The 21680-nt window shown below is 38.5% G+C and overlaps 1 protein-coding gene across 5 annotated transcripts in view; it reads right to left on the reverse strand.

The window, feature by feature from the left end:
- The window catches only part of runx3 (RUNX family transcription factor 3), a 54564-nt gene that overhangs the window by 14914 nt on the left and 17970 nt on the right, over positions 1–21680 (reverse strand). For 2 of the 5 annotated variants that reach the window (XM_079856025.1, XM_079856024.1), the window contains 4 exons: positions 18335–18421; positions 12082–12326; positions 10936–11092; positions 9454–9558 (listed from right to left, as the gene is read on the reverse strand). In XM_079856025.1, the coding sequence (XP_079712151.1) occupies positions 9454–9558; positions 10936–11092; positions 12082–12252 (433 nt within the window). In that variant the 5' untranslated portion in view covers positions 12253–12326; positions 18335–18421. Of the gene's footprint in view, positions 1–9453; positions 9559–10935; positions 11093–12081; positions 12327–18334; positions 18440–21680 lie in introns of those variants that run through there. The other 3 variants (XM_079856022.1, XM_079856023.1, XM_079856026.1) reach the window with 2 other exon arrangements.

Below are 21680 nucleotides of genomic sequence, written 5' to 3' on the forward strand. Positions count from 1 at the left end.
CTAGTTCTACTCTTGCTGTATGACTCATTTGTGTCTATTTTTATTTCTCTCAATACATTTCAGGAGACAAAGTTAACACTTAAATGCAAAACAACTGAGATCTCCTTTACAGCTCCTATGGTACAAAAGAGCAGTCAAATGCATGCATAAATATTACACTTTTCTTTTAGTAAGCATTTGTTTTAAAGCTGTACTCTTAAGTCACTATATTGTGACATCCTGTATATCTTCTTAATGCAGTTGTAAAGTCCCACAGTTAAACCCTTTCTGTTCAGGCACTAGTGTGAGCAGTGTTACGGCTGTGGGGTCAAACCCTACATCTGCCCTGGCTACATTCACCCTGTCTGAATTATTATGGATGAATGAATATTTCATAGGTAAGGAGGCACTTAGACAGGAATGTTGACTTTTTGTGAGAATGATATCATAACCACAGGACACACACAGACACACTAATTAGAGTGGATCCCTCTCATACACACATACACGCACATGTCATGGGGAAATGGACTGGGATGAACACAACTGCAACAGACACTGCATGATGGAGATATAGATGTACACCACAACCTCTTAATAAAGATGTTCAAATCAAATTCTCACCTTCAAATGCATTTTAATGTTTCACCATGGGTTAGGGTGTGTGTTATTTTTCATGCAGCATAGATTAATTTGTACTGAAATGTAATTTGTCAAGTCACAAAAGAAGAAGTATTATCAGATTGTCAGGTTATATTATATATCAGATTATATACAAATTATATAAACAATATATTTACAATGTAAACATATAATCATCATCGATTGTCATATAATTCTCGATTATCAATGATTTAATGACTCAAAGACACTTGAATTGGGTATTGAATGAATTAATGTTTTCGAATGAATCGGTTGAGTAAATGATTCAATGGATCATTCATTAAGATATCACTTAATTTCTTTCTGAATGAAAAATTAGTTCAACTCTTGAGTCTTTCATTTATGTGTCATGTGACAGATGCAATGAACTAAATGTTCATAAATGACCCCTGACTAATTTACACCAATAATGCGCAGATTGACATGCAAACACAGACAATAACTATTTTTCACCAGAAATTCAGCATTTCCACAAATGACCAAACTGGTTAATGTTATGTCTTCCTCATCTTGACTAACCGTTTTAGCATTACTTAAAGTTTAACCATCCTGCCCACTAACAGTTCTGGGATATAAGAAGTATAGCCATCGTCATCATTCATCCGATTTCGTACTTTCTGCACATGGAGTATGTGTACACAGAGGCCCTCTCTGCACACTTTCAGCTTTCATACTTGCACTGATCAACTGACTGATACGCCCAGCTTCCTTCCTTCTCTCTCTCTCTCTCTTCATTCTCTCTCTTTAACGATGAAAAGAAAGAAACATATGTTCCCCTTTTGGACAGACAGAACACAGGCTCTTTTAGCGCTGGCGGAGTGTGTATGCATTTGGGCAGGACTGAAACTCGACATTTGCTGTGGAGGGCCAGACATGTTACGGCGGGCACACTGTTAATATTTGTATGGGTGTCTATAAATGGGGCTGACAGGCATTTGATAACATTGTGAAATTGATCTGCACAGACGGTAACGCGTGCTTTAGCTCGACCGACTGAAGAAGGTTTGGAGAAAAATAAAATTTTGCTGGATTTTCTGAAATGAGGGACGTTTACAAACAATTATTTTCATCAATTATTTTTCATGTGCTATGTGTCATTAAAATGATTCATTTTTAAAAGCAATTCTGCAGAACTTTTGACTTTTGGCATAAAATTACCAACCACAATTCTTTTTTTTTTTTTTTTTTTTTACGTGCCATTTACACTAATAAAAAAAGACATGGAAAAATTAAACTTGGTAATTCAATGATTAGTAAAAATGCTCATTGCATATCAACTCAGTATCTTGTAAACACAACGTTCAGGCAGACTGACAAAAATCTTAGATCTCCCAAAATGCAAACATGCGATTCCTATTTTTATGCGCAGTATGCTTCGGATGGTGTGTGTCAGACTTTGGACGGCCCGTCTGAGGATGAGAGTATTCTGAATTTGTTCAATAGGGTTACCATCTCTGAAAATGCATTGTAAAGCAGTTCTATATGACTTGAAATGTCTCGATGTGTTAAATGAATGCAGAGCTCCACCTGTTTTATCCTCCACCGTTGTAGTTGACAGTTGGTGGGAGTAAGTTTGTGCGAACGTCAGGTGTGGTTACCGAGGCCTCAGATGAAAGTGTGCTTCCGTAGTAACGAACGCTGGAGACGTTTCTACATCTGCTAAGATCACTGCACCTGTCTTCTTTTTCGAACCACTCACACACTCACTCTCTGTCCATCTGAGAGCTGTTGTGATGTCAGAGCAGTGCTTGACCAATCCCATCATCCCATGACAGGAAACGGGTTTGTGCCAGTGAAGTGTGTTGGGGAGTAAACTAAAATCCTGAACAGAGCCTCTATTCAACCTCAAACTGCACACGGCACTCTGTTTCTGAGATTTTTCTGCCCCTCAAATTTTAATATTAATGATATCAAAAGTACCCTGGGAGTAGGACAATTCTTAAATAAAAAAAGTAATTTTATTGTACCTTTTTTTTTGGTTCTTTCATACTGATACAGCTACTTTACCTTCAAATATGCATGAAAATAAAGAAGAAATGACTGTAACTACATGAAAAATTGAAGCTGCATTTCCCTAATTGAAATGAAATTAAAACATATTCTTGTGTAGTGGTTAAGCCATAAGCCATCATTATTGGCCTTGAGCAAGTCCCTGTAATAAGTTGTACAGTGTCTCAAACACTTCTCGTCATGTGGAAATCCGAGGGAATAAAGAGTCTCTTTTATTATTATCTCTGGTCCTTAATTCATTCTCTAGGGTAAATTGATAAAGACCCTTCAATACTGCCCATATCCATTAGACAATACACGAGCCAGAGGCAGTCACCCACCGCTTTGTGTTTTCAGTGTCAGTGTTTGTTACGCCCTCTTTGCTTTTCCTGTTCTTATGCAGAAAAGCATTAAAAGCAAAAAGGGCGTAACAGCGCACATGTGTTTGTGGGTGTTTGTGACTTCACTGAGAAATTGCATATGTGTTTTTGGATGTGTGCTACAAATACTCCTTAACAAAAATATGCTACATTTTGAAATATATTTTATAATATTTTAATAATGAATAATACATATATAACATTTCTTGAAAAAATAATTTTTCAAAAAGAAAAAAGAAAAAATTAGTTCACTTGTTTCACAATAGTTAGTCAAAAATAATTTACAACATAGTTCTCACACTCTGTTATTTCACAATTTTGATGGCCCTCCTCTTTTTCTTAAACGTATAAAATAATCATATAAACAACGAGCAGTTGAGTCCAAACCTTTGACTGGCAGTGTGCATGTCAGAGCTATTGTGTTCATATGTGCATGCACCTGCAAATGAGTGGTTTGGTGTTTGGTTGGCCTAGTTGTAACTCAAACCAAGAAACCCTTCTGACCCAGATGATACGACATGCATTTGACTCTTGTAAGCACAAGACGGAGGTGTTGCATCTAACGGAGGTGTTCTGCTCTCTGCTGGCTGTATGCAGCTGGAATGTTCTGAAATATAATGCCTGGGTTTTATAGGACAAAAGAACGAGCACGCTTTGTGTTAAGAGTGTGATTTAGGAGCGCATTCCCTTGCCAAGCTAATGAAATTTAAACGCAACTGAGTTTTCGCGTGAGGAATTTCACCCGGCTCTTTAAGCGTGCAGCTCTCAGAGGAGACTGACTGTCTGAAGACTTTATTTGAGATTATTCTGGAAGATGGAGTGGAAATTAGGGAGGAGATGACAGAGAAAGGAGGTGATCTGATGAGAACTGCTAGAGGTGTTAAAGGGCAGGAAGAGACCCTTGATTTCAAAACGCAAGCGCCCACGCGTGTGTGTGCTTGTGACAGGATTTGACGCAACTGCAGCTTGCAGGAGTGTGAGAACTGATACAGAGATATTTCTATCACGCAGAATAGGTTTCAGTCTTATTGTTCACACACATAAACATAAATCATACTCTGTTTGAACACATTCAAACAGGCCTCATTAATGTATGGCGGTCATGGTCAAATGTATCTGTCTGACGTCAGAAGTGCGGAACGAGAAAGTTTTGAGCTTGAAAAATGATAGTTTTCATGGCACAATGAAGTCTTTTATCTCAAAAGATCAAGGATAAATTGATTCCTCATGATATGAACCTAAAATGTTGAAACACTACGCTTTGACAGAGAGAAATTCTCCTTTTCCCAACAAGCTCTGCGTGTGTGTGTGTGTTACTGGAAGTCTGGGCACATCTCGCTTCTTCAATTAGGCTATTTGCAGAATTTTCCTCACTGTTAAAAATGGCAGAAAAATAAACAGATGATTCACTATAATGTTCCCGTAACACTCCTCCCTCTCCTTTCTGTCTCTCTCTCCTACCCAATGCCTCTCAGACGTTTATCATGGACTGTGAGGTGCTTTATTATGCTACTTTATTAAATTAGTCTTTAAAGCAGCTAATGGTGTCTGCAAACACAGGTTGAGATTGGAACATGAGGGATGGAGATATTGAGTGTGTGTTTGTGACTTCTGCATGGGTGTATAGATAATGGCTCTCTTGTCAGCCTTTGTCGAGGTTAACCCTCAAAGAAAAGAAAATATGACTGGGAGGAGAATATAACTAGGACAGAATCATCCTTTATATCCTCAAATACCCTTTTTTTTTGTCAAACGCTGAGCTGTAGCTCTAGGATCTGCAAGGATTCATTGCATGCATGCTAAAGCAGCCATGAGCACATTCAGTGGCTAAATCTGCACTGCAAGCTTGACCATTTGTTTTCACTGTAATGAAACGTCTGTTCGTTTATCAAACGCATTCCATTCATTTGCCATCCGATATTGGCTCCATTCATATTTAGCGTCAGTGGTGACGAAAGATGCCACTCGCCGTTAGCCATGTCCACCAGCGTTGCTTTGAAGAAACATTCTTATGATGCACAGATAGCAGAACGATTGTTAATAGCATTAGTGTGATGATACCACCATTAAAAATTGCAGAACACTCGCACAAATGCAAGATTTGTATCCTCCCAAAGGAAAGAAAAATCTCAAATGAGATCTCAACATCTCAAATGAAGAAAACGATAGCAAATATGATCCCTTTAAAGCATGCAGTCAGACTTTCCCAAAGAGCCAGTAGGAGTTTTATCTATACTTTTATCTTTCTTTTTGAATTATTAAATTATCATCTGCAATATGCAGAACTAAGCATATATATGGGTGTGGCATGCATAATTTAATGGATGACACACCTGGCAGGTGTTTTACGCACACACATACATAGTAATGTATGTATGTACACTCCTTTATTTACAGAAACACAGAATGATATCTGTGGAAAAATAACACAGCAAATGATATTGTTAAAAGATTTACATGCCCTCTGAGAGATGTGTGCCAAAATGCAAATACAGTCGAACTCGAAACCCCTGACTATAATTGTCTCGTCTCTTCTCTTCTCTTCTCTTCTCTTCTCTTCTCTTCTCTTCTCTTCTCTTCTCTTCTCTTCTCTTCTCTTCTCTTCTCTTCTCTTCTCTTCTCTTCTCATACAATATCAATCCACCTAGCATCTGTGCTCAAATTCTGCATAAGCTTTTCATAGAACTAACTTCATTTTTCTGGGGTATTTTTGCAATGACATAACAAACTGGGGATTTTCTAAAAACTAATGCTGCTGGTTTGATCGGTTGTTAGGTAATAACATTTATACACTGAACAAATTTGGTGTAGGATTTGGTGAACAATTTTCACTCAGAAATGGCTAGTAAATTTCACAAATAATTACAAAGAAATGGCAAGTAACGTTGAATACATTTTTTTTACAGTGCATTTTACGTGCGAATAAAGTGTCTAAATATTCCTGGCACCAATTTATCTATGCTAAGTATGGAGAGCATTCAACATTTCAAGATGCCTGTGCTTCTGTTCTGTGTGTGTTTTTGTGTGTGTGTGTGTGTGTGTGTGTGTGTGTGTGTGTGTGTGTGTGTGTGTGTGTGTGTGTGTGTGTGTGTGGGTGGGTGGGGGGGGGGTCCCGTCTATCAGGTTTATCAACTCCGTAGGTAAACATTAATGAGGTATTATTCTATTGGCAGCACTATCAAAGTACACACACAGCCTCAGTCAGCCCGCGCCTGGGGGAGGGGAGGGTGTGGTTTTTCTCATGAAAGATGCCATCAACACAACATATCTGACAAAAGTAGAATACACAAAAAAAAAACACACACACGCACTCTTCAATCTACGATTGTGGCGAACTTGCACATTAGTTTTAAGCATTATGGGCTGGTCACTTAGCCGAAATCCAATTATTTTGCTAATATGTGACTCTGTTTTTCTCATGACAGTGTGAACAGCGCAAACCACATGGAATCTGATCTTTTCAATTCCGATATGTGCCACTTCCATAAGTGGTCCTAAATCTGATACAGGTCAGATGTTTTGCAACGCGACCTCGATCTGAACAGTCAAATCGGAATTCATGAGACTTTTACATCTTTCTAGAGCAACATTCGTCACAATTCTGCGCTCATGGGAGTCACTTCAGAGATTTAACACACCTGAAGTTGAAGGGTCAGTGAAGGACAGTCTCAGAACTCATAAGTATAACAGGGACAGCTCTATATACAAGCAAAACATGAGGGCTCGTTTCATAAATGTTTAAAAATTATGCACTCCTTTTTTGCATTAGTTTTTTTATATTGCCTGCGCATAAATTCGCTGGCTTCCATGGCAGATCACACTATAAATAAATGCGTATTCTCTTACTTTAATGCCCTATGACAGCCCTATTCCGTACGACAGCATGCTTTTTATCATTCTTTTGTGCATGCGGGTCACTCCAGGACCATGATATGTTTGCGCTGGAATCTGATATTGTCAACAATGTGAACAGCTAGGCTATACAAAAAAATCAGATCTGAGCAACAAATCAGAACTGAGCACTAAGGCTCGCAGTGTGAACGTAGCCTTAGTGTTCCAGTCACTTCCATACACTTGCAGACATGGGCAGGCATTTTCGCTGGGTTTCATTTTGCATGACTGAAAAAGATTTTTGACAGGGGATCAAACCATTAAAGATTATAATTATTTACCATTTAGCCCTCATGTCCTGTCTCATATTCATTGCGGAGTCTGAAGTCATTTCGCATCTCTAAGTCTAACCGCACCATAACCACTCACACAATTTCCCACTGCATTGTGTCTGAAGCACCTGTTCATTAGTGATAGTTGAGTGAGCGCAGGCTACAGATCAGGCACGCTATGGCAATGTGACCCGCTCTACAGGAAACGACTCTAAAGAATCATTACAAGCCAAATGTCAGAGAGCCAACATGATAAATATGACATGCATGAGGAAATATAGCATTACACACTAACAAAAAGATAAACAAAGCGCCGGATTGAACCAAAAGGGATTTTTGCATGTACTTTGCATTATTACATGCCATTGCATTTTACAAAATATAAAACCAAGTGGCATTTGCTCAAGTGATGCTAGGAGCTTTCCACAGACCTAACTGGGTACCACGCTTTTTACTACATTTCAAACTTTCAAAAGAAAGAAAAAAAAATATATATAAAGAAAATGAAGCCAATTTTTAGGACAATAAGAATTGTTTGCATTGTTTGCATCATTTTAATGACTATAAAGCACATTTTCTCTCAAAATAAGTTCTCATTGCTGTAATACAGTAAAACAAAAATTGAAATACAATTGTACAAATGTATTATATAAATAAATGTATAAATATTATATTCAAATATTAATGTAATATTTGTAAGAAAAATATTTTTTTAATTTAGATTTTTTTTTTTATAGAATTGGCAGGAGGATGAGCTTAATTGTCAAAAAATCATTTTGAAATGGGGTGAAGCCAGGGCATGTTCTTGATAGCCTTCACTTAACATCACTTTTTTGGATGTATGAAGTCAGTTCTCCTCAAATTTACCCAGGTGTCCTAGCATTTCTAGAGTAACCACAGGTGGACATGTTCCACTAGTATTTGCCCACCACAAAGTTTTAAAAAGTTTACAAAAACTGTGGTTTCGCTTAAAACATGTACTTGTGCTATAAATGCCACTTGGTTTGATATTTAGTGCAATTAAATAAATTCATTACAGTGTCCAAATAATTTTTGGGGGGTAAGTGTCCGAACAAATATGACAAAATGTAAACAGCAGCACTGACTTTATCCGTTATCTCTCGCTCTATCTGGTTGTGGTCGCGGCTGCATTAGTGTTATGGATCTGTACCCCTAGCAGGCGTTCAGTGCTGTGTTAATACAGCGGCTCTAATGCGGTCAGGCACTGCTGACCCCGCTGGTCAGAGAGAGTGGCCACTTTCATTGAACCCTCTTTGTTTGCGGCTCAGAGACGCACCCTCACTCTCTGTGCCCGAAAGGCTTAATAACACACCACAACTGACATCTGAGGTTGGCAACCATCTAGACCACGAAGGACTGTTTGCTGTTTAATATTAACACATGCTGCTGTGCAGGTATGTATAAACCCAAACACGAGAATACAGGGAGCCATCGAAACCAACACTTACTCACAGAAATACACTGCACGGTACATTTTGGGAACACACACACACACACACACACACACACACACACACAGTGGCTCTATTCCCAGGTATCGACTGCGGGTGACTCATAAGTCTTTTAAAGCCGTCGCTGTTCTGAAAATAGTTCAAATACTCGTCGCCCCTTCCGAATACTCCACCTAACATAGTATAATATCAATACTTTTACGTATCTTCACCGATTTAGCTACAAAATGCAACGTAGTGTGCAATAATAAACCTACCAGCTATAATACAGAAAGAAAAACTCCAGGCACAAACAGATTATCTAATCTGTTTTACTTGGCACATGTTCTAAAGACTGCTCAGCTTGGTTTTTACTTCAGTAAATAACACGGTATAAAGCAGACACAAAAGAAGAGTCTATCTCATCTCATATCACCTCCTTAAATACTTTCCCTTGCTATGAAACAGTGCCTACTTCACCGCAAAAGCAATGCAATTTCAACAGAGTTGTGATTTGCAGTCTAGCATGAAATTATATGCAGACAATATATCAATAAAGCAGACGACACATCTTTCTTTGCATACTGCACTGGTTTCATGCACACAGCATGACCGGTGAAAGTCCACTTTTAACGAATCAGTTAAAATGGCTCAGTGAATAATTCTAATACTTTTACAAAACAAGCCATTCAAGTTCAAGCAGTACATTGTCATGCAAAGAGGTGGTTTCCAAACCAAGATAATGTTGTCATTGTTAGCGCTTCTGGAAACAATCATACACCTCGGTTAACGCTCTTTTTGATAGTCGCTCAGGGGAATTGTACTCACGTCTTGGCTCTCGAGGTCCGTCCACGGTGACTTTAATAGCGCGGTGGTATGTGGCGACCTGGGGTGGGCCAGTGAACACTGTGATGGTCAGTGTGAAGCTCTTTCCTGAGGATGACAGGAAGACACAGAGACACAATGTCACTTGTCAGTTTTAAAAGGTATTGGCACGATCCAAAAGTATGAGACCGCAGAAATAAATTCATTTAATCCAAGAAATAAGCATAAACATTCTCGAATCAAGCTTGTTAAGTTTTGTTCATGTAGCTTGAGTGCTGTTGACAAACCAAATTCGGCATTCTAAATTTTATTTAAATTTTTAAAATCAACTTTTCTCTGAAAATATGATGCATAAAATGTGTAAAAAAAAAGAGAAGAGAAAGCAAGTGGTCTCTGATTTTTCAACCCCACTGTTGGTATGTTGAGTCAGATTGAGTGTAGCAGCGAGAAACATGGAAAGTATTTGTGGTTTACAACAATAACAAATATTGTGCAGTCAGTATTTTAGCAATGTCCCGATGACAAAACAATCTTCATATGACATTTGCATAATTTTTCTTAGTTTAATCTGGAAAGTGGCGTACAGGACTATCTATGGACTATCTTTTCGATTGTAAAAAATAAAGTTGCCTATACCGGAAAAGCCCTAAGGTAAAGATAGAAACTCCCATAGGCTGCATGAAATAAAAGATTCATGCACAATCCCAGTGAGGTGGGTCACACACAGCTGGGAGAAATGAATGAGTTTCCTCTGAAAAGAGACAGCACTACAGCTTTGATGCGCTTTCAAATGCGTTTATGATGTGGATTAGTCAGACAATGCGTTCCAGATTGTTCCCGGGACTCCGCTGTGTCTGTGTGCATGTGTGTGTGTGTGTGTGTGTGCGTGTGTGATCTCTAAATGCAATGAAGCTGCGCTTTGAGGGGGAGAAAGCCGTGGCTTGTATGAGGGCTATGAGGGTGGGGTAATTGACTGCAGAAATGAAAGGTACTTTTAATTCGCACACTGCAGCGCTTTCCACTCATCCGTCTGCAACTATTTAAAGTGAAACATTTACAGGAAAAATGTGAGTGCGAGGAGCGGGGCCAAGAGGAAAAAGACGAGAAGGAAAAGCTTGTGAAAGAATGTGAGCTATGTAAGAGGTAGGGTGTTTTTAGGTGTGTAAACAAGATGGTTTGTAAAGCTCAAATCGTTTAAGAAAATTCTGCAGCGGGGAAATTATTTCTCTGGGACAAGTGACTGAAGAATGCTGTTTTAGCCTTTGCTCCACAACTCCTTAGCCTATTTGTTGAATAAATCTTCATTACAAGTTTAAATGCATGGCAGTTTATGCATTTCAAGTTGTGTCCTGTCTTTGTATGAATGAAGAAAAATGAACTGCTATGCTTTAAATTCATTTCTTTTTTTTATCATAATGTTGTTGGATTTTAACAACACGCATGCATCAGATCACAGACAGATAAACAGATTGGTAGATGTGGCACCTCTCCCGCTCCTTCCCACGAAGCGCAGGTCGTTGAATCGCGCCACCTGATTCTTCATGACGGCAGACGCGTTTCTCAGCTCCGCGGAATAATTCTCATCATTTCCCGCCATCACCGTAACCAGGGTCCCGTCAGGAACATCACCAAGAGCCACCACCTGATAATAAACACACAGAGAAACCCAACAAACCTAATCAGCAACACAAACAAACCCAATAAACCCCAAACCCCAAACCAAACAAATCCGGGTTGCAACCCTACAAAATAATTATTACAACATAATCTTGCTCATATATAGGCGTACACTGAAATGCATTTAATATTTAGATGTATGATTAGCTCTGCGAGAACATCGCTTCCTTCAGATATAATCTGTAAGAAGCAATTTTATTTAAATTACTTTTGACAATTTCACGGTTGTGTTTGTATGGCAAATAAAATTAATACAATTTAGATATGAATATCAGTTGCATATTTATTTGCTTATTTTCGCAAATAAAACATTATAACCTAAATGTCGTTGATGCGATAATTATAAAAAAAAATATTGCTACATTTCCAATTAAATAAAAATAATAAAATTCAATGCAGAGAAAAGAGAAAAATGTGCCGAATTGTCTCTGACGTGATTTGTTCAAATTCTGTTCATATTATCAGACAGGCAGAATTATGTCACCACGCTATCAAAACAAATAAATGAAAAAAATAGATATAGATAAATAGATAAAATCTGCAAGCAGTGTTTTAAGTATTCAGTGACGTTCAGGTAAGTTGACTTTTTAAAGGATTTTTTTATCAGTAGGTAAACTTGGCTCGCGCAACATAATTGTATTTTGGCGCCCCTATAGTTAACCAAACGTCAACTATCTTACAGATATTTAAAACAACAACAACAACAACAACAAAAAAAAACCCTCATTTTGTTACCAGATAATGATATATATTATGTAAAAATGTATAAGAAAAAATAGTACTTGGTTTGTTGATGCTCCCGTGATTCTAACGGAAAACGCTCGCGCAGCCTGCTGTTGCTATGGTTATCTCTTCAGGAGAGCGCGAGCTCTGCTCGCGAGCAGCTATTTGGCGTGTGTTGACTGACTTTTTAATCTAGCCGTGAAATAAGTTATAGTACAGAAAATAATTTACCTTAAAAGCCACAGGCAGAGTTTTGTTGCACCTCCAGTGTGACGGCAGGACCGAGCAGAGAAAGTTTGGGCTGTCCGTGCGCACCAGCTCTCCGGCGTGATCGGCCAGCACGTCCACCACGGAGCGGGTCTCCACGGGCCGCCCGGACCGCAGCGGACCCGATGCGTTCATACTCGGGTTCTCGGTCACTTTAGGGCACGGGAACGAGGCGGAGGGCGGCGTGAACCGTCTGCTCGTGGTCGGGTCTACGGGAATATGCATCACAACAGATTACAAGTGAGACCCCGCGAAGAGCTCAGGCGCCCAAAGTGAAGTAAGTACAGAAAGTCCGTGGTAGTGAACACGGAAAACTCCTCCGTGACCGTTTACTTTGCGTTTCAGTGCCGCACAAAGGATGCAGAAGCGTTAAAGTGCGCTCGAGCTTCCCACTGACTTCAGCAAAAAACTAAAAACCGCAAGCACACACACACACACATACGCGCGCACACACTCTCGTGCTGCACGATAGAAGAGATATTGAACTGTTTTAACTATGCCTCTCAAAGCATACGGAACTGTTATTTTAAATGCACGTATTAAATAGCATTTATTCCAGAGTGTGTGTACGGCAGGTCTGTGCCGCTCCTGGATGTCAGTTTTACTTTCAGAGCGACACTTTCCGTCCTATCAGTCCAGAGTCTCCGAAAATAAAGTCCACACAAATTAATCCCAGTTTCAGAAGAGTTTCTGCAATAAAGTCCTCTTTAGTTGTAAAATGTTCTGTTTCCAAATGGATGTTCAAGCGTAAAAAGTGAGTAAAATCGAGAAAAACGTTTCTGGTAGTCAGACGTGCCTGAATGCAAAACGGGGCGCTCTGCGCTATGCAGACAGGAGTTATTTACTCATCTCATTATAGCCTGGAGTGCGTTGAGCGCTCCACCAATCAGCGATCAGGGCTGGGTCTAACCGACCAATCAGCGACCTAGGCTGGGTTTGATCCACTCATCAAACGCGCCGAAGCAAAACTGAAAGCTCCTCTATTAGTATCAGCGATGTACTTAATGAACTATCAATAAATATTTGAATCCTCCCCTCACATGTTATGGCACATAATTGAAGGTTTAGTCTGCCAGGTGTAACCTTTAAAAACCACAGACAAAAAATTAAATATTTTCTGTTGAAGTTATTTAGCATAATGTCTGTGTGCCAGTTTATCTTTATTGTTTTTGTAAAAAAAAAAAAAAAAGTTAATTAACCTTAATTTTTGCTTCAACAAATATATTAAAAAATTTAGAGGCAGCAATAACAATAATTAAACACATTCAGTGGCAACCTTACATTTTTTGATAACATTCAAACAAATATTTTTGAATGAAAAAATAAAAAATAATGTTGAGATATTTCTATATCTTCCATGTATCTTGTGCTCAATTAATTGAATTAATGAATTAATGGGTTAGCCCCATTATAACAGAACAACAAAGTATTTTATAAGTCTCATATGGTATTTAATTATAATCTAATGAGTTCTTGTGTGGTTGACACACCCTGCGCTCACGCTGTCGCCACTAGTAGGCGCATTTGTCGTTTAAAAACCTTCAGTGGCTCCTCAAAAAGTGATATAAAGCAACATTAAACTGACACTGAATGGGAGGGAAAAAGACAGAGAGAAAGGCAGAAAATAGACTGACAGAAATAAACCGATTATCGCTGTTACTGTTGGTCAGCTGATATTGCCTAATGCATCTTTTTTATGTAGAGTTAAGCAGTTTTTCCGTGTCTTTCTAATGTTATTCGTGATGATACAGACAATTTTCTCTAAAACTGACGCTAAAATCGCGACAATACAAACAAATGTATTAACTGGCTGATTAACTGGGTCATGAACGCATTGTTTCAGATGAGAGTGCGGGAAAAACAGATGTCTTCACACTCCACAAATGACCCGACAGCTAATACAATACATATATATATATATACACTATTTTATATATAGGCTATTGCATAGTACATATTTAAGTACCGAGTTCAAATGCAATCAGAAGAATTAACATATTTCTATTTTAATTTGGTCGTCAATGATTCGCAACACAAATTGAATTATTAAATGTTATTGTTTCCTATATATATATATATATATATATATATATATATATATATATATATATATATATCACAATTTTAAAATGATTTATTGACTGCACATAAAGCCAACAGAAATGTCTTTACAGAGTAGTCATAATTTAACAGTAGATTAATTCGTAATGGTCATTAATATTATTCTGATTATTTATCTGCTCGTTCTGCGACGGAGATGGAGAGTGTGTTTCAGAGAGCTTGAATGTGCAGTGGGCTTGAGGTTTGACTCGTGCTGGCAGGATTCGAGCCAGAATTCTGCGGGTTTACATGCTAAAGATGAGCTCAGTTTGAAACCAGCGTTTGGTTATGAGAGAACATCCACTCACTTAAAACACAACGACAACAAACAAACGAAAACAAATACACGTGTGTGTGTGTGTGTGCTTAATAATTAGAAATTAATAAATACAATAAAAAACAACAGCCGTGTAGATATAATAATAATAATAATAATAATAATAATAATATTATAATTATTATTATAATATAATAGTAATATATTATAGTATATTATTATTATTATTATTATTATTATTATTATTATTATCTGACTGTTATTTTTTCTGTTATCATAGCATTAATGCTGTTAGTTTATTTTGATCTCGACGTAAGGAAATCATGTGAATAACAGAAGAGTCAAAGTCTCACCCACACACTAATGGTCTAAGTGAGCAAAAATATGCACATTATCCCACATCTCAAGATCATTAGCATGTTTCATCAACATCTGCTCGGAGGATTTACATGTAGACTATCTTCCTCTTTTCACGCCTTCACATTTCCACCCGCTCGTTGCATTGCGCTGCACTGAGTATATGCACATGTTGGCGTGTTTCACACTGAATAACCACTTTAAATAAAGCAGAATAATTTGATTAATCACAGCAATGACTGAGTCACACTTTGCATCACAGTGTTTCTGTTAAATTAATTAATTTCTAATGAACAATAACAATAAGCATGCACTTCAAATAGGCCTGCATGAAGGGAATTGCTGCATTATATTGTTGCGCGCTTGTTGTTCTTAATAATTAGTAATAGTAATATCATAGCAATGTAGCCAATATAGCCTACAATAATATGTAGTAGCCTATGCTATAGGCCTAGTATAGAAATATATTCGTAGACAATTTTTAAACGTCTGCTAAATGATTACATGTATAAATATTTTTTTTGGAGCGCAGTCTGACAATATGAATAGTCTCGCGCCGCGTAAATGAGCTATGCTTTGGCGCCAGTTTTCTATACGCCAGTCATCTTTAAAAAAACAAACAAACAAAAAAATGTTGAAACCTATATACTGATTCAGCTATATATATATAAAAAAAACAAGCTTTCACAAGGACACTGTGAACATAAATTGTTATTCTGAACACGATAGTGCCAAGAAACCTCCCCAAACACAAGCTGGTCAGGGGTGGTTGTGGATGCATGCATATATCGGTGATTTTTCAGCATCTGTTTATTATTAATATGTGACCGCACGCGCTCAGACTGACTCCGCGCGCCTGTCATATTCAGACTCCGCGCGCAGTTTCTACGGTTACAGTCGCGCAGCAACGTGCCCTCCCTAATGACGCGCGCCCCTCTGATATGCGATCTGCGCGTACAGCCCGCGTCAAATACACATCGAGCAATCAAGCGCTGAGGAATGATGTGAGTTCATACAAAGAGGCACGAGCCCTCAAAAACAGCCTAAAGTTCAAACAGTGAAAAATATTCCAGTCACAGACTCAGAGAGCACCCACATGCCATCATTCTTTACAAGGGTACAATGGGGTTAAATGCATCCAGGAGTAAAAGATCCTTTTGATTTGATTTTCTCCCCAAAACACTAAACAAGGTCTAAATCCGACACAGCTCTTTCCTAAACCTGTTTGTCACTATGCATTGCACAAACATCCTGATTCGTGAAGTCACTGCATGTCATTTCTGCAAGAAAAGAAATTCCCCCTCCCTTTTTAGACATGCAAAAATGCAGACTATTCTAAAATAAACTATTCATTTTAAAAAGTAAATGGTATGAAAGATTAAATGATCTGATGATTAAAGTAAAACCCCATATACTTGGATATTAATTCATATCCTAATTGTTCTGCAAAAGGCACACAAACACACACACACAAAAAAAAAATCCACAGGATCGATACAGTATGCCTGAACATCAACAAACTGCTTTCCATAATTGGGAGGGAATAGATTTATTGCAAAGGATGTGCAAATATGGCTCACACTGTCTGCTCCAATCATAGGACATTCATTTGTAATATACGCTTATACAAGACATACACCCTATACTAAAAGAAAAACAATACTCGTATAAAATATTTGAGGGCCAAAAGTGGTTAAATAAACTGAACATTGTTTAACCATTGCTGATGTGATTATTTTGGAGTATTTACTTAAATGTTATTCCAAAAATATCATGCATTTGTTGCAAATCACGTTTGACCATCTACTCATACAGCCAAACCAGAGGCCTTCCGCTCCCTTCTGCCATCATCCAAACTTACATCGAAACAAATAATTTTGACACAAATTATGTTGCTCAATCAAATATATATAAAGTATACTGTATATCAATGGTCATACACTCTGAGACCACAAAACAATACACATTTTCCTTGGGCTTTTCACCCCATTGAACCCTGTAACAAAGACGTTCACATGCCAACCTATTTACTCTTTATCCAATAGCTAGTCAAAAATAACTTCATATGTCTCAATGATGAACGCATGCACACACACACACACACACAATCAAATGAACCCACTTAGATTTCTTGCAAAAGCAGCACGACAGTCTGAAGAATACTGAATCAGAAGAAACCACAGATATTTGCCCCAAATGCTCTGGTAAAACATTACTTTATTGGTCATCACCCCCCGAACACACACACACACACACACACACACACAGGCCTCCATACCCGCAGATAAAAATCAAATCGGGGCATAAAATGCTGACATAAGTCTGTGGATTTGCTATCTTCCCCCCTCTGTGGGCGGCAGCACATTTCTGTACATTTACAAATTACAGAGGGAGCAAGTCTGGAAGCCGCAGAGAGCATTCCTTCCGTACAGTGTCTCCTTGTGTTTCAACTGTGGGTTTGTCTGCCTGAGAAAGCAGCACGGATGACCTGCAGTCAACTCTAAATCTCCCGTTTACATGCTTGAATTTCTGCCCCACCTCATATCAGGTGTCCCTATGACATCATCACAGTGTCCTGTCTAGAGTGCAATGCATCTTTGTGATGTCATCTCTTCATTTTCACTGCATGCAGCTAATACGGTGTAAATAAAATGTACATTCAAATGAGGAAAAAGCATAAATGCACGCTCATATTAATAGGATATATAAACGCTCTCGGTGCTGTTGACTGTAACGAAGCTTAGTTTACCGTCTTTTGTCAAATACAGTGAAGCTTGTGGTGAATGATTCACTCTAAGCCATGATTTGTTTTATATTTTAAGTAAATCATGTCAGATCAAAGCATATTTTGCTGATGGATGAATCTGAATTGTTATTGCACAGAAATATTACAGATGACGGCATTCAAAGCGTATATGGATCTTTTCAGCGAATGTAAAACAAACAATTATTTTGTATTTCTCTCCAGAAGCGCTCACTCCATCACAGAACACAGAATCAAAGCCATATTTCCTCTCAGGAACTGTCTAGGATGAAAAAACTTTTACAAAACTCCTTACTCGATGAAATATCTGATGGGTTCAGATGACTGTGTCTGTCTATGACACCAGCCTTCTCAGTGTCTCATTCATTATTATCTCTCATTCAATATTAATTTGTGCATTTTTTGCACTAGAAGTATCTATTTTACAAGAAATGTTTATGAACTAAGAATGCTCAGAGAACATATGTGACATAACACTGAAAATGCATAATGGACCGTGTCATCAAAACAGTCTGTTTTTCATGAAGCATGCAGGAAGTGTTTTACAAAGAGAGATCCGAGTTAATGTTTGCGGTAGAAAAGTACTAAGATTTATTACGCTGTTAGGAATATTGAGACTCCGCAGGAAGAACTGTCTGAGAAAAATGCCTCCCTTGAGAAATAAATCAAATGCTGTTTTATGGAATGTCATTTCCTCTTTCAGTTGGATTTGGACTAACTTCATGGTGGTATAGTCGCCCTCCTGGCCCCTAGAGGAGGCTACGGCCTGTGCATCAGCTGAAGCGAGGCTTCTGAAACATCATTGGCTGGAGACACAGGAAACATCAAAGTAAGTTCTGATTTGCAAACATCACATATGCCAGTGTATGCACGGTCTCCCTGGCTCTTTCTGCTTGTTTAAATGTGCATAACAAGTCCTCATAAACATCAACATCAAGTCAGTTTTGATAGTTTTTGATTCAGCAGGTTGAATCACTTATATTTGCTCATGATCTGTCAAGACACAAACACATGCAAGCCCATTTGCACTCACATGCCCACACACACATTCGTGAGATGACTGTCTTTCACTATGTGTTTGATGCTATGATACTGAATCTGTGATCTACAGTAATTACGTGTTTCAGAAAAGTGTTTGGCAGTTAAAATCTACAAAAGACAGAAAATCCTACAAGAAAACCCCAGCAAAAAGATTCTGCAGAAGTTCAGCGCGGTGCTTTATCTCATTAACAATGTGCAGAGGAAGTGTACATACTATAAGGGTCTAAAAGGCACAGCAGGAAAACAATACATTTACTTCTATGAGCCAGAGAAAGGGTGTACAATGTGCATATAAAACTAAATGATGCCTTTTTTTTGGTGCAAATTATGGGTTATGGGTTAGAATCCTTTTAAAAATACCACACCAGTCTTAAGGTTCTAAACAGTCTTGATACTACTGCATAAAACGACTTCAACACATTTCACTCAAGTAACGAACAGCATGATTTTTCCCACCAAAATGTATCTCATTTAAAACAAGCCAAAAAGTCACTTTCTCAGACTCTTCAAGTCTGCTCCTTCAAAATGTTCTTTCATATGTGGTCAGACAATGTACAGCATTTCATTAATCATACCGTTGACCAAGCACTTTTTGCGTCTGTGACTGTGGTTGACCAGTGGCATTCATTTATGAGTTCACAACACTTGAGAATCACCATGACTCTGTCGTACGTTTTATGATGTCATTCACACAGAGTCATCACCATTATCTCAAATACACAACCTTATGCGTGGGAATTTGTGTGTTGAGGGTTTCTTCAAAGACCACTTCTTATGGTTGATTCTAATGCCCATTTTGGGCTGTCCCAGACTAAAGAAGATCAATCATGGTGATTTCTGTGGTTGTGGCTCCTAAACGGTGGTACTTCGTCATACAGTGATGAAGGTTCAAAGACGGTCGTTGTCATAGTCTTGCGACCAAAGATAGTCTGAGATAATTTTCTGAAAGTGACAGAAATATAGCAATGATCATCTCAGTGTGTTTGCTACTACGACCTACGTCTGCTGACTACATATTAAATGCAACATGAAATGGCGTATTGATCAACGCGACATGGCACTAAAACTTAAAACTCCTACTTACCTCAAGCTTCATTTGCAAGCTTGGCATGCCAAATTGGCCTCTTTTCCCTAGCCATGATCACGTCCATAATCTCCTCTTTCGCTTCCACTTCTTTTTTTTTCAGCACGCATAATAACCACAATCGCCAAAGTGCGATTCATCTTGCTCTATTTGTTTAGATCACATGCTGATGACGTTTTAATCATCATAATCGAATACTAACTTGAGCCGTTGCCTGTGAATCAATTGGTGTCATCATCGTACAGTCTACATACATGTTGTACCCACATTTTTTTTTTGATTGATCCATGTCGTACACTACAGTGTGATTTGTAATCATCTTATAGGATTGCCGAAATCTGTAGCAGGCATTAAATAAGAAGCATTCCTTTTAATTTTCTTTGATGTAAGCCTTGAGTTATAAGGTATTAGGCACTATTACAAAGTTTTATATATATTATAAGATGTATCCTTTAAAGGTTAAGTGTGTAATTTCCATGCCTAACACAAAATAATGATGCACCAACTCTAGTTGGTCAGCAAATAGATTGTCTTGCTCCCAAACACACATTACTGGTTCATTCAGTGTGGCTAGGTTTGGCTGGTTGTGATGCTTGAACACACTGAACAATGTTTTGAACAGTGCCTCAAGCTTTGCAAATGGCTATTTATAGTTTCTCCACATTAAGCATGGATAAAGAATAAAGTATTTAAAAGATTACACACACCACCTTTAAAACTACCGTTTTTCCCCTTAAAATCATCTTTGGGGACTAAAACAATTTCCTTAATTGAAAGATATCCCATTTCTATATAATACATCTTTATAATCTATCTATATAATAATTCATTTGGCATGCATTTCTATTATGCAGCTCTATTTTTACAGCAGAACCGCAGTAATCCACCACCACCGCTGGGAAATATGACCCTCTAGGAAAACTTCAAAGCCCCCTGAGCCACTGCACTGAGATGTATTTTCAGACTTGATGGAACCATTTTGATGGAGTAAGTGAGAGATGAGTTTCACTGGGCACACGGTGGTCCCACCCTGACAATAGATGGATGTAGGAGTGTCTTAATGAGGGAGAGAGAAAGAAAGAAAGAGATGGAGTGACCTTGCGGTGGGGCCTAAATTCACACTCCCACCCCACTGGCTCCCAAAATAAGCCATGTCCCGCTTTCATAAATGCCCCTCGCCACAGCCGCCATAACTCAGGGCTTTCCCAAAACAAGAGCTCATGTGCCGGCAGCGTTAGGAAGTGTGTCTGCCTGCCAGCAACCGCTAGGGCCGTCCACCAGCGTCTGCTTACCACATTTTACCCAGAATACAATGCCCCTTTGTTTTTGCGTGCGGTGGGGCCTCTCTCAGCCGGAACACACAGACAGAGAGAGAGACAGAGAGAAGGGCGAAAAAGATAGATAGATAGATAGATGGATAGATGGATAGATGGATTGGCGTATTGATAAATATGAAATGGGCAGTTCAAACCATGAGAGGAAAACAAATGCTGAGCAAAAAAGAAAATTGAAAGCAAGATAAAGTTGTAGAAAAGAAAGAGGAGAAATGGTGTGAGATATGGGAGGCCTTTCATGTGGTTTCATGCGGAATGCTGTCGTTCATTTATGCCTGCAACAAAAGCCACATGTTTATCTTTTTTTTTGTTCAGACGAATCGCTCCATCTCGCAAGCGTCTGAGAGGGAGGAGGTATGCTGTATATGAAAGGAATGATGGAATTTAAAAAGTAGGTCGACATAAAACAGAGGAATTCATCAAAACAGCACGCTTGTCAGAGCATGTGCACATGAACGCACGCTGTGAACACGCATTATTATGTTGATGCAGATTTTCTGACTGCAACGCACAAGGTGCAGATGCACAACATAACACGGCAAGATCAGAGGTTCGATTCACAGGGAATGAATTCAGTGTAGACCTTCAAATGCAATGTAAGTCGCT

The sequence above is a fragment of the Squalius cephalus genome (genome assembly GCF_949319135.1).
Source record: "Squalius cephalus genome assembly, chromosome: 21".
Lineage (NCBI taxonomy): Eukaryota > Metazoa > Chordata > Actinopteri > Cypriniformes > Leuciscidae > Squalius > Squalius cephalus.